Raw genomic sequence first — 15,005 nt, 5'->3', positions numbered from 1 at the left:
AACTACATTTTGAATAGGTGTTTTTTAGAAGAACATTTTTTTTTTCAAAAAGTGATTTCCCCAGATTTGGGACTTCTGAAAACCATGGTTACCACATCAAAAAACACCAAAATATGCAAAAAATCATGATTTTTAACCCAGAATTTGACCCCCGCAAGTAGAATTGTTTTTCTTAAAACCTGTCTGAAATTAAATATCGCCTACTCGGTAACAGAAATACTCACGTTTTAGCATAGGTCATTCCGGTGGATTTTTCACAATATTTACACATGTGCTGAGTACAAAAATAGACTACATGAAAAGCTAGCTTTTGTTGTGTAGACACAGATTTGTAAATGCCCAAAATTGTAGTCTCAAACCAAATTCGATTTTTTTTTTGTTAAATTATGAAGCCCACATAGTCCACTTCATCATGTATATGCCAATTTTAGTGCTGATTTTTTTTTTAAATTTTGATACATGTTATATTACAGGGGTTATTCGTTGTATAAAAATATCACCCATGGCCACCGTACGCTACTGTACTCTGCTACCAAACGGGAACCGTCGGCACCGTTCCGTAAACGAAAAAATCTAGGCTACATTTCGCGTATCCCGGTTGAAACGGTACGTGTGGCGCAGAAATTTTCCTCGATAAACGAACACACTTGGACCGTTCTATAAGCAGAGCTAAAAATCCACACTTTCGGAGAATAAAAAACAATGTATCAAGAATATTATGCCCTTCTCTCATGCGTCCACTAAATTACATAACGTATCTTAAAAATTACATGTGACTTGACATTGTTTAAGAAAGAAATAACGCAATTTGGCAATAGTCAGCATTTTAGTTTCGGTCAGGTACGTCTGGACCCCTCAATCAACACGTACCAAATTTTCCTGAGGTCAGCCTCAGTCCAAATCTGTACCTGTCGTTTTCTTTACAGATTCAACCGGTTCAACCGTTTCAACCGGATACGCGAATGAAGCCTAAACGTGCCAAATTTTCCTGAGGTCAGCCTCGGTCCAGATCTGTACCTGTCGTTTTCTTTACAGGTTCAACGTTACCGGTTCAACCGTTTCAACCGGTAACGCGAATGTACCCATAGTATTTTTCTCGTTTACGGAAAGTGCACGGAATAAGTCCGTGGCAAAGCCTTAAAAGAGCGTAGCTTTTGTTGGTCTCTGATATTTATTGATTCAGAATACTGCTTTCAGAATGAGAATAGATAAACCCTTTTTCAAGGTCGGCAACTCGAGGAAAAACAATAAAACACAAACTCTAATGACACAGTTAATTAGTACGCTATTACACACACATTACGGAGTAATGGCCCTTTGTTGAAAAATATTTGTCCAGAAAACTCCTCCAAAACTATGGGGCCAATTTCAACGGAAGTTTCAGATATGATAACTACCCCCTGGTATTGTACAACATTTTTCAACAAATGACCATTACTCCGTAAAAAAGGGTCATATTGGACAAATAATTCCTGGATGCACAACATCAGGTGGTAGTTATCATATCTGATTCCTTTGAAATTGGCCGAGTAGATTAGGAGAAGTTGTCAGGGCAAGCATTTTTCAACAAAGGACAATCACTCTGTAAAAAAAGGTGAGAATGAAAAAGATAATACATGGATGTACACTATCAGGTGATAGTTATCATATCTGGAAAGTTTCGTTGAAATTGGTCCATTACTTTAGAAGAAGTTGTCTTGACAATTTTTTTTCTAGGGACAGACAGTCTGGACCCCTCAATCTACACGTACCAAATTTTCCTGAGGTCAGCCTCGGTCCAAATCTGTACCTGTCGTTTTCTTTACAGATTCAACCGGTTCAACCGTTTCAACCGGATACGCGAATGAAGCCTAAACGTGCCAAATTTTCCTGAGGTCAGCCTCGGTCCAGATCTGTACCTGTCGTTTTCTTTACAGGTTCAACGTTACCGGTTCAACCGTTTCAACCGGTAACGCGAATGTACCCATAGTATTTTTCTCGTTTACGGAAAGTGCACGGAATAAGTCCGTGGCAAAGCCTTAAAAGAGCGTAGCTTTTGTTGGTCTCTGATATTTATTGATTCAGAATACTGCTTTCAGAATGAGAATAGATAAACCCTTTTTCAAGGTCGGCAACTCGAGGAAAAACAATAAAACACAAACTCTAATGACACAGTTAATTAGTACGCTATTACACACACATTACGGAGTAATGGCCCTTTGTTGAAAAATATTTGTCCAGAAAACTCCTCCAAAACTATGGGGCCAATTTCAACGGAAGTTTCAGATATGATAACTACCCCCTGGTATTGTACAACATTTTTCAACAAATGACCATTACTCCGTAAAAAAGGGTCATATTGGACAAATAATTCCTGGATGCACAACATCAGGTGGTAGTTATCATATCTGATTCCTTTGAAATTGGCCGAGTAGATTAGGAGAAGTTGTCAGGGCAAGCATTTTTCAACAAAGGACAATCACTCTGTAAAAAAAGGTGAGAATGAAAAAGATAATACATGGATGTACACTATCAGGTGATAGTTATCATATCTGGAAAGTTTCGTTGAAATTGGTCCATTACTTTAGAAGAAGTTGTCTTGACAATTTTTTTTCTAGGGACAGACAGACAGACGGTAGGACAGACATTCTGAATCCAGTACACCCCCTAACTTTGTTGCGGGGGTATAATAACATGTCTAACTTGCTTACTCAAGTGATATAACAATTACATGACTGACCTGTTGAGGGTATGTAAAAGAGTAACATAAATTCATTTTCAAAGTTACTTTGTCTTTCAGAGCTATTAATTTCTTTACCCAAATAAGGGGAGGGGACCAGTGCTTGTTATGGCTCAACATTATCAAAACTATAAGTGTGCTGGTCAACATGTAACACTACCACAACTATTGTGCCAGATTTTTAAATAATGACAAGATACATAACTGATCACCTGAAGAGACGGAGATATAAAATAGTGATAAAGCTCTCGCTTGATAATCGATTTAATTCAAGGTAACCGTATCAACATAGAACGTAATCTGTATCAACTAAAATTGAGCATGTTCGTAATCCGTATCGCTAGTATTAAATAGCAGTTTATGCACAAATGTAATGTCCATGTGATAAATTAATATATTTAATAATACTAATAGTATTATTCGTAGTATTATTGTAGCTATTTACTCCATTTCAATGACACGGGGAATCGTTCATTCATCTTTATATCAAACACACGTAGATTTGTGTATTACGTCAGAATATTCATAATTAAAGTATTAAATCTACTATGACACGTGTATGTGAAAGTATCTATACCTTCAACAGGCTTTTTTGTTATCATTGTTTCAACTTTGTGGCTTACATCATATCATTATATTTACGTAATCTTGTATTTTGCCGGAACACTTTCCAATCATGGGATAATTTGTCTCTGTCCTTACGCCTATTTGGTGCAAAACTAACTTTTTGCTCCGACGTAATCCAAACAGCGAGTAACCCCAGTGAAAAAGTGACTGAAATGTGCCTAAATTCAAAATTTTATTATAACACTGTATCGGATACTAAAGAAAAATAATTATTCAAAGATATATATTATACACACATACTTAATACATAGATATATTCAAAGTCCAGTATAAAACGCCCAGATTTTTTTCTCTCCATTTTGAAACAAAAAATGTTTGGACCCCATCCCCGTACCTTACTTTAATTCATATTACACAATATACTTAGAAACAAAATGTGTGTCGAGGTGTGGAGAGAAGCATGAAATAAAAACTCTGTGTCCGAATTTTGTGTGTTAAGAAATATTTGTAAGCACCCTTCTTAGGGTCCTTTTTGGGATCGTTTGTTATTTTATGATATGAAAACGTGGTATCTAAAATCAAACAATTATCTGAAAACGTATATGTAGTAAGGGACAACTTTTTTCTGATGTTAAAATAGTGATGAGAAATGTGTGTGTGGGTGGGTGTAATGTTTTGAGAACTCTCCTGAACGCCGACCAGAGCGAGGTGGTGATTTTCCTTGGGTTGTTAAAAATAAATGAAATTTTCGATGGCTAAAAAAGGGGGGCCCAGACCACCTTGACCATCCGCCCCGGATGCGCCATTGACATAGAGGACGGACATATTGAGTAATAGCCCCAGAGAACATACGTCGTTAACCACGAAGCGTTCACCCTTTACACTTACGAGACGCATACATATCTTCAATGTCCTCCCCCTACTATAGGGGGGGGAGGTTAACACAGAAAATGAAAACGGATCCCTTTTATAAATATGTTATATCTTTTTTACTATCATGTTTGTCTTGCATGATTTTATGTAATTGTAAATAATCTTTAACCCGAAATGTCACACCGCATATATTTTAATCAAATACTTCTATCTCCACTAAATTTAAGTTGAAATTGAAATCATTATAACCCCCGCAACTAAGTTAGGGAGGGGGGATACTTGAATCAGCGTGTCTGTCTGTCTATCCGTAGAAAAAGTTTGTCCGGACAACTCCTTCCAAAGTAATGGACCAATTTCAACGAAACTTTCCAGATATGATTATTACCACCCGAAGTTGTGCATCCAGGTATATTTTTTTTTCATTCTGTCCCTTTTTTACAAAGTTATTGCCCTTTGTTGAAAATTCCTTGTCCAGACAACTTCTCTTAAACTATGGGGCCGATTTCAACGAAAGTTTTCACATATGATAACTATCACCTAAAATTGTGCATCCAGGTTATATTCTTTTCGTTTTGACCCTTTTTTATGGAGTTATTGTCCTTTGTTGAAAAATGCTTGTCCTGACAACTTCTCCTAATCTACTGGGCCAATTTCAAAGAAAGTATACAGATATGGCAACTGTCCCTTGACGTTGTGCATCCAAGTAGTACTTTTTCATACCAACCCTTTTAAAAGGAGGTATGGCCCTTTGTTGAAAAAACATTTGGCTACCTCCTTAAGTATTGGGTCAATTTCATTGAAAGTTCAGATATGGTAATTACCCCTGATATCGTGCGTCAGGGTAGTACTTTTTCATTTCGACCCTTTTTAAGGAGTTATGGCCCTTTGTTAAAAATCACTGTCCTGACATCTCTTCCTTAACTACTAGGACAATTTCAGCAAAACTGATCATCTGGGCTGACAAGATTTGGTTTGCAAGTATGTTTTGGCATTGAGGGAGTACAGGAAGTATGTGAGTGAGATATATAAGAAATCATTACTGGTGGGAGACTATGCATTGCTTTGAAATGCTTACCTTACTTAGCCCTAGGTTACAGTTCTGGTTTATATAGGAGCAGGGGTATTAGTTAGCCTTTGACTTACAGTTCTGGTTTATATAGTAACCTGGAGAATTGTTTGCAAGTATGTTTTGGCATTGAGGGAGTACAGGAAGTATGTGAGTGAGATATATAAGAAATCATTACTGGTGGGAGACTATGCATTGCTTTGAAATGCTTACCTTACTTAGCCCTAGGTTACAGTTCTGGTTTATATAGGAGCAGGGGTATTAGTTAGCCTTTGACTTAACAGTTCTGGTTTATATAGTAACCGGGAGAATTATTTAGCCTTTGGCTTACAGTTCTGGTTTATATTGGAGCGGGGAGAATTAGTTAGCCTTTGGCTTACAGTTCTGGTTTATATAGGAGCGGGGAGAATTAGTTAGCCTTTGGCTTATGGTTCTAGTTGTCCCTGTTATAAATCACACTATATTAGTGTATAACCGGACAAATTTTACACTTTGCTATATTAACATGTATGTATATTACAGTGTCATAGTGCTATAACCCTCAGATAGTAATACTTGTGTAACATAGTAGTATTCATTGTTTACCTCCAGTAAACTTCAATTTAACCCCAAATACTGTGCTTCCTGTCTGTGATTACAAATGCTTCCTGTCTGTGATTACCTATGTTACCTGTCTGTGATTACCTATGCTACCCGTCTGTGATTACAAATGCTACCTGTCTGTGATTACAAATGCTACCTGTCTGTGATTACCTATGCTACCTGTCTGTGATTACAAATGGTACCTGTCTGTGATTACAAATGGTACCTGTCTGTGATTACCTATGCAACCCGTCTGTGATTACAACTGCTACCTGTCTGTGATTCCTATGCTACCTGTCTGTGATTACCTATGCTACCTGTCTGTGATTAATTATGTGCTGCTTTGTTTTTGTACCTTTATTGTTTTTTCACTTGTTAAACTGCCTCTTTTATATATTTTCTTGTCATCTTTTGGCTTTGTAATTACCTGCATACTGTTTATCCAAGTTATTTCTTATTTGCATCCAATGTTGGTCACTATAATAGCACTACAGTGCTGGTGTTTATTGTTTTAAAAATGCTACGTTAAATATAAGTTCTTGCAAGTCAAATTAATAACTGTGTGCCTTTGATTTTGTCATGATATATTCCAGGGGCGCAGATAACGTGAGTGTATCCCAGATTTTCGGGGTTGGGACAAAGGGCTATCAAGTGTGTTCAAGTAAAATACCTTGACCTACCTTCAATGTCACAGGGGTCAAATTTGTTAAAAATTTAAATGAGCTCTTCTGAATGAAGAAGTGGTTAAGGATCTTGATATTTGACCAGTAACATGATAGGATGAAGACTGCCAAATATTTTCAAATATATGACCTTGACCTACTATCAAAGTCACAAGGGTCAAATTTGTAAAGGTCCTTTAAAGATTTCCTCTGGTGTTGTTTAAATATTTTAATACATATGACTCCTGCTTCATTGACTATCGATCAAGGTCAAACATATCATCACCCTAGGTCCATTGATCATGGTCAATCATATCATCACCCTAGGTCTATTGATCATGATCAAGGTCAATCATATCATCACCCTAGGTCTATTGATGATGATCAAGGTCAAACATATCATCACCCTAGGCCCATTGATCATGGTCAATCATATCATCACCCTAGGTCTATTGATCATGATCAAGGTCAACCATATCATCACCCTAGGTCTATTGATCATGATCAAGGTCAATCATTTGAACAAATCTGATAGCCCTCCATCATATGGTAATAATATTTGGCATAAAAAAAAATAGTGCTGAGATGAAGGACTATCAGATTTGTTCAAATGAATGATCTTGATCATGATCAATAGACCTAGGGTGATGATATGTTTGCCGGGATGAATGCCTGTCCAATGTGTTACAAAAATTACTTGACCTACTTTCAAGGTCACATATATCAAATGTGTTAAAGTCTTTCAACAACTTCCAATAATCAAGAGTCATAGGGTGATGATATTTGGTCAAAAGCATGCTTGGATAACTGGCTATCAATTTTGTTCAAGTAAATGACCTTGACCAAATCAATTGTGGTGAATGATCTTGACCAACAGAGGGTCACCAAGTGAAACAGTATAGAAGATATGCCGCAGACTAAAGTTTTCAAAAGTTGAGGTCAAAGGACAAAGCATTGGTAACAGTGACTCATGTTGTGTACCTGACACCACTTGATATACTTGCTACACCAGGTGAAAAAGTATAGAAGATACACCCCAGACAAACGTTTTTCAGGGTTGAGGTCAAAGGTCAAACCAAATGTTAAAATGACTTACTACTTGTACGCTGCCATCCCAAAATGTAATTGCATACCATATATCTGGTTACTTCAAGTGACACAGTGAGGAAGATATGCTGTGAACAAACGTTTTGAAAGGTTGATGTCAAAGGTCAAACCATAAGTTACAATGACCTTATTTTTGTACTTGTCACTCTGCTATCTTAAGATGTACTTTCATACCATATCTGGTTACTCCAAGTGAAATAGTATAGAAGTTATGCCCTGGACTAACTATTTCAGTCAGACAGATGGAGGGCGGACGGATGGATGTAATGCAGACATATCCCCCCTGGGAACTGGTGGGGGACTAATGAATGGAATTTGAAAGTTATGATAGGGAGGTCACAATACCCTTAAAAGTTACAACTGTAAAGTTTGGATTTATTTCACCTTTTTCCTTGAGATCAAGCTCACAGCAGCTTAATGACAGGGCCCTGCACATCATCTGTGGTTGATGCAGATATACTGCAAGATTCATTAAAATACCTTTAATGGTTTAAAATTTACAGCCCAGACAAAATGTTTCTGAAAAGTTTGCAATTATTAGGCTTTTGACTTTCAGGTCATGGTCACAGTGACCTTTTGACAGTGCACTGCACATTGTCTGTGAACGGTGCAGGTATACTGTAAGTTTCATTAAGATATATATAATGGTTTAAAAGTTATGACCCGGCAAAGAAATTGTTAGAAGAAGTAAAAGAAGAACAAGTACAAGAAAATATGTCTCAATTCATTCAAAGGGGAGACATAATCAATTTAAAGTATTTCAAAAATTATTCTAGAACTAGATTGACAATCCCGACAGTTTTTATGCAATCAATGCCAAACAATGAACCTTAAATAATAAGAGCTAACATGTAGGTAGGGAGGACAGGTGTGACCCAGTATATTCACAAGTTTCACATACAATTCTGATGCTGTTTTCTTTCAAGTTCAATATTTATTCAACATCACAAAAATTGAAAGCCTCTTACAATGGAATGAATAATTTTAATATCTGCATTCTACAAAAAACTGTTGGGAAAATCTTCCCATAATTTAATGCCAGTTTACAACAATAAAATGTTGACAAAAATAACAAGGCAGAACATTTTTGTAAATTTCAATTATTCCCGTACCAGAATGTGTATCAATAAATTTCATAAATATATATGCCCTAGGTGCCACAAATATCATATCTATACCACAAAGATCTATATAAATAAAGTCAATTATTCTAGGGAGCATCAAAGCTGGACATACACACGTACATTAGATGTTTTAGGGAACATCATAGCTGGACATACACGCGTACGTTAGATGTTTTAGGGAACATCATAGCTGGATATACACACGTACGTTAGATGTTTTTAGGGAACATCATAGCTGGACATACACACGTACATTAGAGTGTATAACATTAGGACAAGGCACCAGCATTTAGTTCACACATAGAGAAACAATAATCTAAGGTACAACAAACAAAAATATAAAGTGTTATTTCTGTAATCTTTGCAATAAGGTGACTACACAAAGTTGGTAAAATCAATACAGACTCTACAATCTCAAAACTGCAACACTTAGCAAAATGACAACACATGTATATTTCAGTGTGTATATATTGCATGTACTGGTAGTCTGGTACTTCTAATTCATTACTGCTCAATTAACCACAATGATATACTTCTAAATCAAATACATGTTCAGTAAGCCAAGCACTTTGTTTAAAAGAAGTTCAAGATGCATTTCATTTGAAAAACAGATTATTTGAAAAAGTGAATTAATCAAAATGAATGCTGTATAAATCACCAGGTGTGTGTGGAACTAGAATCAATTCAAAAAGTAGCCAAACAAACTTCTGACAGTCAGTTTTTCAGCAAGAAATTTAAGTCCAAAACATGATACAAATGTTGTTACATTGCAAATAATTTCATCATTCAATTATCATTACTTTACATCTTGACCTTTCAACATAGGTTTCATTCCTAGGGAGTTAAAAATCATTTCATCCTGCAATGTTTTTTTTAGTAAGTTTTAAGTTTTATTTTAAAGTAAATTTAGTCCGAAACATAGTAAACTTTTAAAAAGAAAACCTACAAAATTCAACATTTAATGGCCAAATCACACCTAGACCCACCTGGATGTACATTTTTATACATGCCACAGGAGAGTTCTGGGGTTTTCATATTATTGTGGAGATAAATATTTAAAAAAAATAACCCAAAAAACTTCAAAGAGAGTTTTGATAAATTACAAACACATGTAATAACAATATTCAATTGTCATTATATCACCCCTTGGCCACAAATAGATACAGTACATGCCAAACAGGAAGTGTTTGGGATACATGCTTACCTCCTTCACCCCCAGACATCTAAACTGGACTCACCCAATCTTTGATTTGCTAATGTTCACATGGGACTTTAGGGGTGAATGGGTAAGGAGAGACCGTAGCAGTTCAAAACGTTACCCTAAACCCGGTGAGCTACAATAAGCTTTCTCTTTCATTTTGCACACAATAATGATTTTTTCTGATTATAAACACTACAGTATAACTCTCCTATATCTTGAGATCAGTGCCAATACAACCATCTAAAATGTATAACTCATGTTCCGTAGATCTTTGCCAAAATTCCACTACCGTGCATATGTTTTGAAATATACAAACTGTTATCATTAAAATTCAAAAGATTAGTGCCATAATAGTTTTTCTCAGTTTTACACTAAGTTAATTTAGCATGTCTAATTAAAAACTGCCAAGAAAAGCATGTTTTTACTCAACAGGCTTTAAAATACCCGAAACCAGCAGGAATAAGTTTTTAAGGACGCTCAAAGTTAGTGTTATAATTTGGTGCATTTGTTGCAAAAACAAAATTGCTACCACAATCAAAATAACACCGTCATATTAAATTATTGGAAAATCCTATGTGCATACAACATTTCTTAATTACGATCATATATATCATCATTGGAGGGACTTATAAGTAACAAAATATATTGCATCATCTTCATGACTAAACCACATGTGGGATAATGATATGTTGGGATTGGCCGTTTGGAAATTTACATCTAAAAGGTTGTAACATCAGCGTCAACAGACATCATTTCTTTCTGTCATATTTGATTATTACGAGATTGACTGACTAGTTCGCTTTCCTCGTCCAAACCGTACAATGAGCCACAGTCCATTGGTTTTTGCGAGCAGTTTCCCTAATAAAGAACGGCATGTTCATGGCCTCCACCAGGTCAAAGTTGGGTCCAAGTTCTTTTTTGAGGGTCTCGAATCCTGTGACTGGATTATCATCTTTGTCCTTATAGCCACCCAACCACAGACTCTGTAGCAAAACATTTATAAGTATAAAGGAATGTGATAAATTAAACCTGTGTAATCTGACCTTATCAGTATTCTGACATACTGTCATATCTGATTTAAGTTGTAATCCTATTTCTCGTAAAATCTACCAAATAGAAGCTTTGTATTCTGAAACGACTTGTTTCTTATACAATATATGCATCTTCCATGGTACATGTACCATCAATTCATTAGCTACCCCACTTATAACTATCAATATTGTTCACCTTTTTTAAACCCAGTTTCATACAAGTTTGCAATTCAACATTAAATTACGTTTTTTTGTTACTTTTTAAGCCATTCTAAAGCTGTTACAGTCTTAATTAACAAATTATTTAAACATTTAGCTGTTGGTATAGTCGCAGGAACCGTAGCTCTAGGTCTGATCAATTTTAATTTAATTTTGAAATTTTAGATATTATATTTTGAAATTTTAATTATTTTATTTTGAAATTTTAGATATTTTATTTTGAACCTTTACATTTCCAGACCATAGGGTCTGATGATGTGAAATTTCAAAATAAACGAGCTAGAGCTACAGTTCCCTGCAGTTGCATAAAAATGCTGTTTGTTTATACCTTGTCCGTAAACTCCTGCAACCAGCTATAAGGGGAAGTAATAACTAAGATTCCTCCAGGTGCCACCAGCTCCTTCAGTCTACGCAGGAAGTTGAAAGGTTGATGAAGACGACATATCAAGTTGGCAGCAAGCACACATCCAAACTGGCCAAGGTCAGTTGGAAGGTTACAGGCATCGCCCTGCTGGAAGCTGGTCCTGGATCGGTCCTAATAAAGGGAATATAATACTTACTTCACTGTATCATAGCTATCGGACAATTTTTCTCAGTTGATTAAGCTATTAAAACTTGTGATTTCATTTATTCTTCAGGCGATCAACGAACAGATTGTTTGAACCATTGACAAATATTTATTTATACTTTTTTTCTATTTTTCTCATCTTATATATATAAGTGAAGAAAAATAGAATATAGATTGCTTTGAATAATACAAAGAAGCAGTGGTCTGTTTGGCAAATAAATGTCTTATCTCCGACATCACAAAATAATGAGAAATTACACTCACAATCTGAGAACTGATCTGATCTGTTACCATGCTCAGGATTAATCAAGAATTTAAAACAACATACTTAGCCTCTGTTGTATAATATATATATATAACAAACAACAAAAGACAAGAGTTCTTCGACTTCCTTGTCTTTATTTTTTTTATATATTTAACCATCACAAGGACTTTGAATGTTTTTCTGATTATTATATATATATTTGAAGTTGTTCTTTTGAAATACCCCTGAAGAGCCCTGTGGAGGGTGAAAGCAGCTAGTTTTTTAGTTGGTCGTTAAATCTAATTTTTCTATATATATATACATTGTATATAAATATATATATTATGGTCACAATATCATCAGCTACTTTAGCCTCTTTGTATAATATATATATATAAATGTGCTCACAATATCATCAGCTACTTTAGCCTCTTTGTATAATATATATATAAATGCGCTCACAATATCATCGGCTACTTTAGCCTCTTTGTATAATATATATATATAAATGTACTCACAATATCATCGGCTACTTTAGCCATATGAGGTGTGGAAAGCTGTCCTTCATCTTGAACAAAGTAAACTCTTTCCTTGAGATCCTTCATGTAGATACAGGCATCCACAAATGACTGGCTGTAGTCTATTCCAATCACTTCCTGAAACTTCCTGGCCAGCTCAAAGCTTGATCTGCCCACAGCACACCCAATATCTAATGCTCTAGAAGGGATCCTGGACTAAAAATAGAATAGCACTAATTACGACTCAAAATGTTACATTGTCCGAGAAATGCTATATAATGATTTGACAAAAACAATTAATAATCCCAGTGAAAATGCCCTATGCATGCCCTCGATCAACACCAGTAATAGTAGACAACACCAGTAATGATAGACAACACCAGTAATGGTAGACAACACCAGTAATGGTGGACAACACCAGTATTGGTAGACAACACCAGTAATGGTGGACAACACCAGTAATGGTGGACAACACCAGTAATGGTAGACATGCAACACCAGTAATGATAGACAACACCAGTAATGGTAGACAACACCAGTAATGATAAGACAACACCAGTAATGATAGACAACACCAGTAATGGTGGACAACACCAGTAATGATAGACAACACCAGTAATGATAGACAACACCAGTAATGGTAGACAACACCAGTAATGGTAGACAACACCAGTAATGGTAGAATGGGTTTAATTTGGTTTGTTTGTGCTTAACATCCTATAAACAGCAATGGTCATTTGACCAAAAAAGAAAATACTTGTGCCTTAAATGATGAGCCAAGTTTTTGGTGTTGGGAGAGTTCTCGGAGAAAAACCACAAACTTGCAGCCAGTACCCCACCTAGGCCTTGAACTAGACTAGACTCCATTGATGGAGGGCTTGTGATCATAGACGGTCTGATGCCTTAACCATATGGCCAATGTGGCCCCAGACGGAAGGTTTCTAGCCTTGGCTGCATAATGTCATATAACAGATATAAAAGCGACTCATTTTACTGTGGTCCAATAGTACACAAACTGTTGTTCACAGGTACATGTCATAATTTATTTTTTCTGAAGCAGAACTGGACTAGGGTGATTGCCAGCAATTTGCAAGGTGTCTAGAATATATGTTCGTCTAGAGTAGTAGGTCCAAGGTTTAAATCTCCGTCTGGCTGTGCAGTGGTGCCTTTGACCAACCCGTATTTCAAGTACTGGGTGAATGCTTAGCAAGGGGGTATCCAAACCTGATTTGTAAATAGTGTTGTCACTTCAGGGGTGAAAACTTAGAAACAGGGTGGATAAAGATAGCTGAACTGAACCAATTTGATTGTCAGGAACATGGTAGCTCAATTGGTTTAAGAGCATCTGTCTAGAATTTAGAGGCTCCAAACCTGAATACTGGTGTTGTCTTTCGCATTAATGACCTAAAAATGGAAAAGGATCATCACCGATGTAGCAGAATTGGACAGGGTCATTTGCCAGCATTATAGGAGGGGCTCGGTTGGTAGAGCGTCCATCTAGTGGGTTGAGGTTCGAATGTCGGCCTGGTCGTGCATTTTTCCTGCTCTGGTATATTCTTATAGATTGCTGTATATCAGAGACGTTATACGTCTCTGTATGTATGTATTTATAGCATTAGGAAAATAAATTGTTAACAAAGTGGTGTATTTCTGTAACGTGACCGCAGTTCATACCCAGGTGGACACTTAAAAGAGTAAGAAATTGAGATGGCCACTTTTGCCAAGTTCATCACAATACCTTACCCTCCGAGCGTTCGAAGCTGGCTGACTGGGGTGTAGCAATGCAACCTCGTGGTCAGTGACGTAACGAGAGTCCCATGCCATGCATGGCCTACCCCTTTGGCCTTGGCCTAAAGCAACTGCATGTTTACCTCCAATCCATTCGTGTGTTTAATACAGACATCCGCACATCGTATGGGGAAGTCAAGAGCGTCAACTGGACCAAAGTCATAACGCAACACTTCCTTCTGGGATCCGTAGTGGAACACCAAATATTCGTTTAATAGTTTTTCTGATTCGTACACGTTGTCGGCGGCACGCCTTCTTCTCTCCGACAGCCATTTATAAGTTGAGAACGCTGCGACACCTGTTGTTAGGGCTATCGTCCCTACAGCCAATGTTCGATGGTCGACGCCATACACGCTAGGCATGTTTCCTTTAATTGTCTGAACGGTAAACGTTGTTTTAGGGCTTTACTGAATGTGACCGATCCAAAAAGTCACCGACAAGAGATCGCGTTTTCGGCTTTTTTTATAAAGTCCGAAACATCCCGAACAAAATAATCTAGGACATTGTAACGTTTACAATTCACGCGGGCGGTCATGAAAATCAGGGTGCGTCTAATTACCCAATACCACCCAATACTACCCAATACTACCCCATACGACCCAATTATGAACCAAATACTTCTTTATTACTGTGAAATATCACCTTTGTAGACGTTATTTACTTCCATCTGCCATATTTTATCGGGAAATATGCGATTTGGTGCCGAAAACATCACCGAATTGCCGTGACTATGACC

At 36.7% G+C, this 15,005-nt stretch overlaps 1 protein-coding gene across 1 annotated transcript; it reads right to left on the bottom strand.

Moving 5' to 3' along the window:
* Positions 1-8,789: 8,789 nt before the first annotated feature.
* Positions 8,790-14,745, bottom strand: LOC110464076. The gene is made up of 4 exons (XM_021519107.1): positions 14,353-14,745; positions 12,482-12,697; positions 11,480-11,686; positions 8,790-10,884 (listed from the first exon to the last, which is right to left on the bottom strand). Exons 1-4 carry the CDS (start codon positions 14,629-14,631, stop codon positions 10,693-10,695), a joined length of 894 nt encoding a protein of 297 aa, XP_021374782.1. The 5' UTR covers positions 14,632-14,745; the 3' UTR covers positions 8,790-10,692.
* Positions 14,746-15,005: the final 260 nt, after the last annotated feature.

Source organism: Mizuhopecten yessoensis, unplaced genomic scaffold (genome assembly GCF_002113885.1).
Source record: "Mizuhopecten yessoensis strain PY_sf001 unplaced genomic scaffold, ASM211388v2 scaffold10955, whole genome shotgun sequence".
In the NCBI taxonomy this organism is placed as follows: domain Eukaryota; kingdom Metazoa; phylum Mollusca; class Bivalvia; order Pectinida; family Pectinidae; genus Mizuhopecten; species Mizuhopecten yessoensis.
This window is presented reverse-complemented; position numbering and strand designations above follow the sequence as displayed.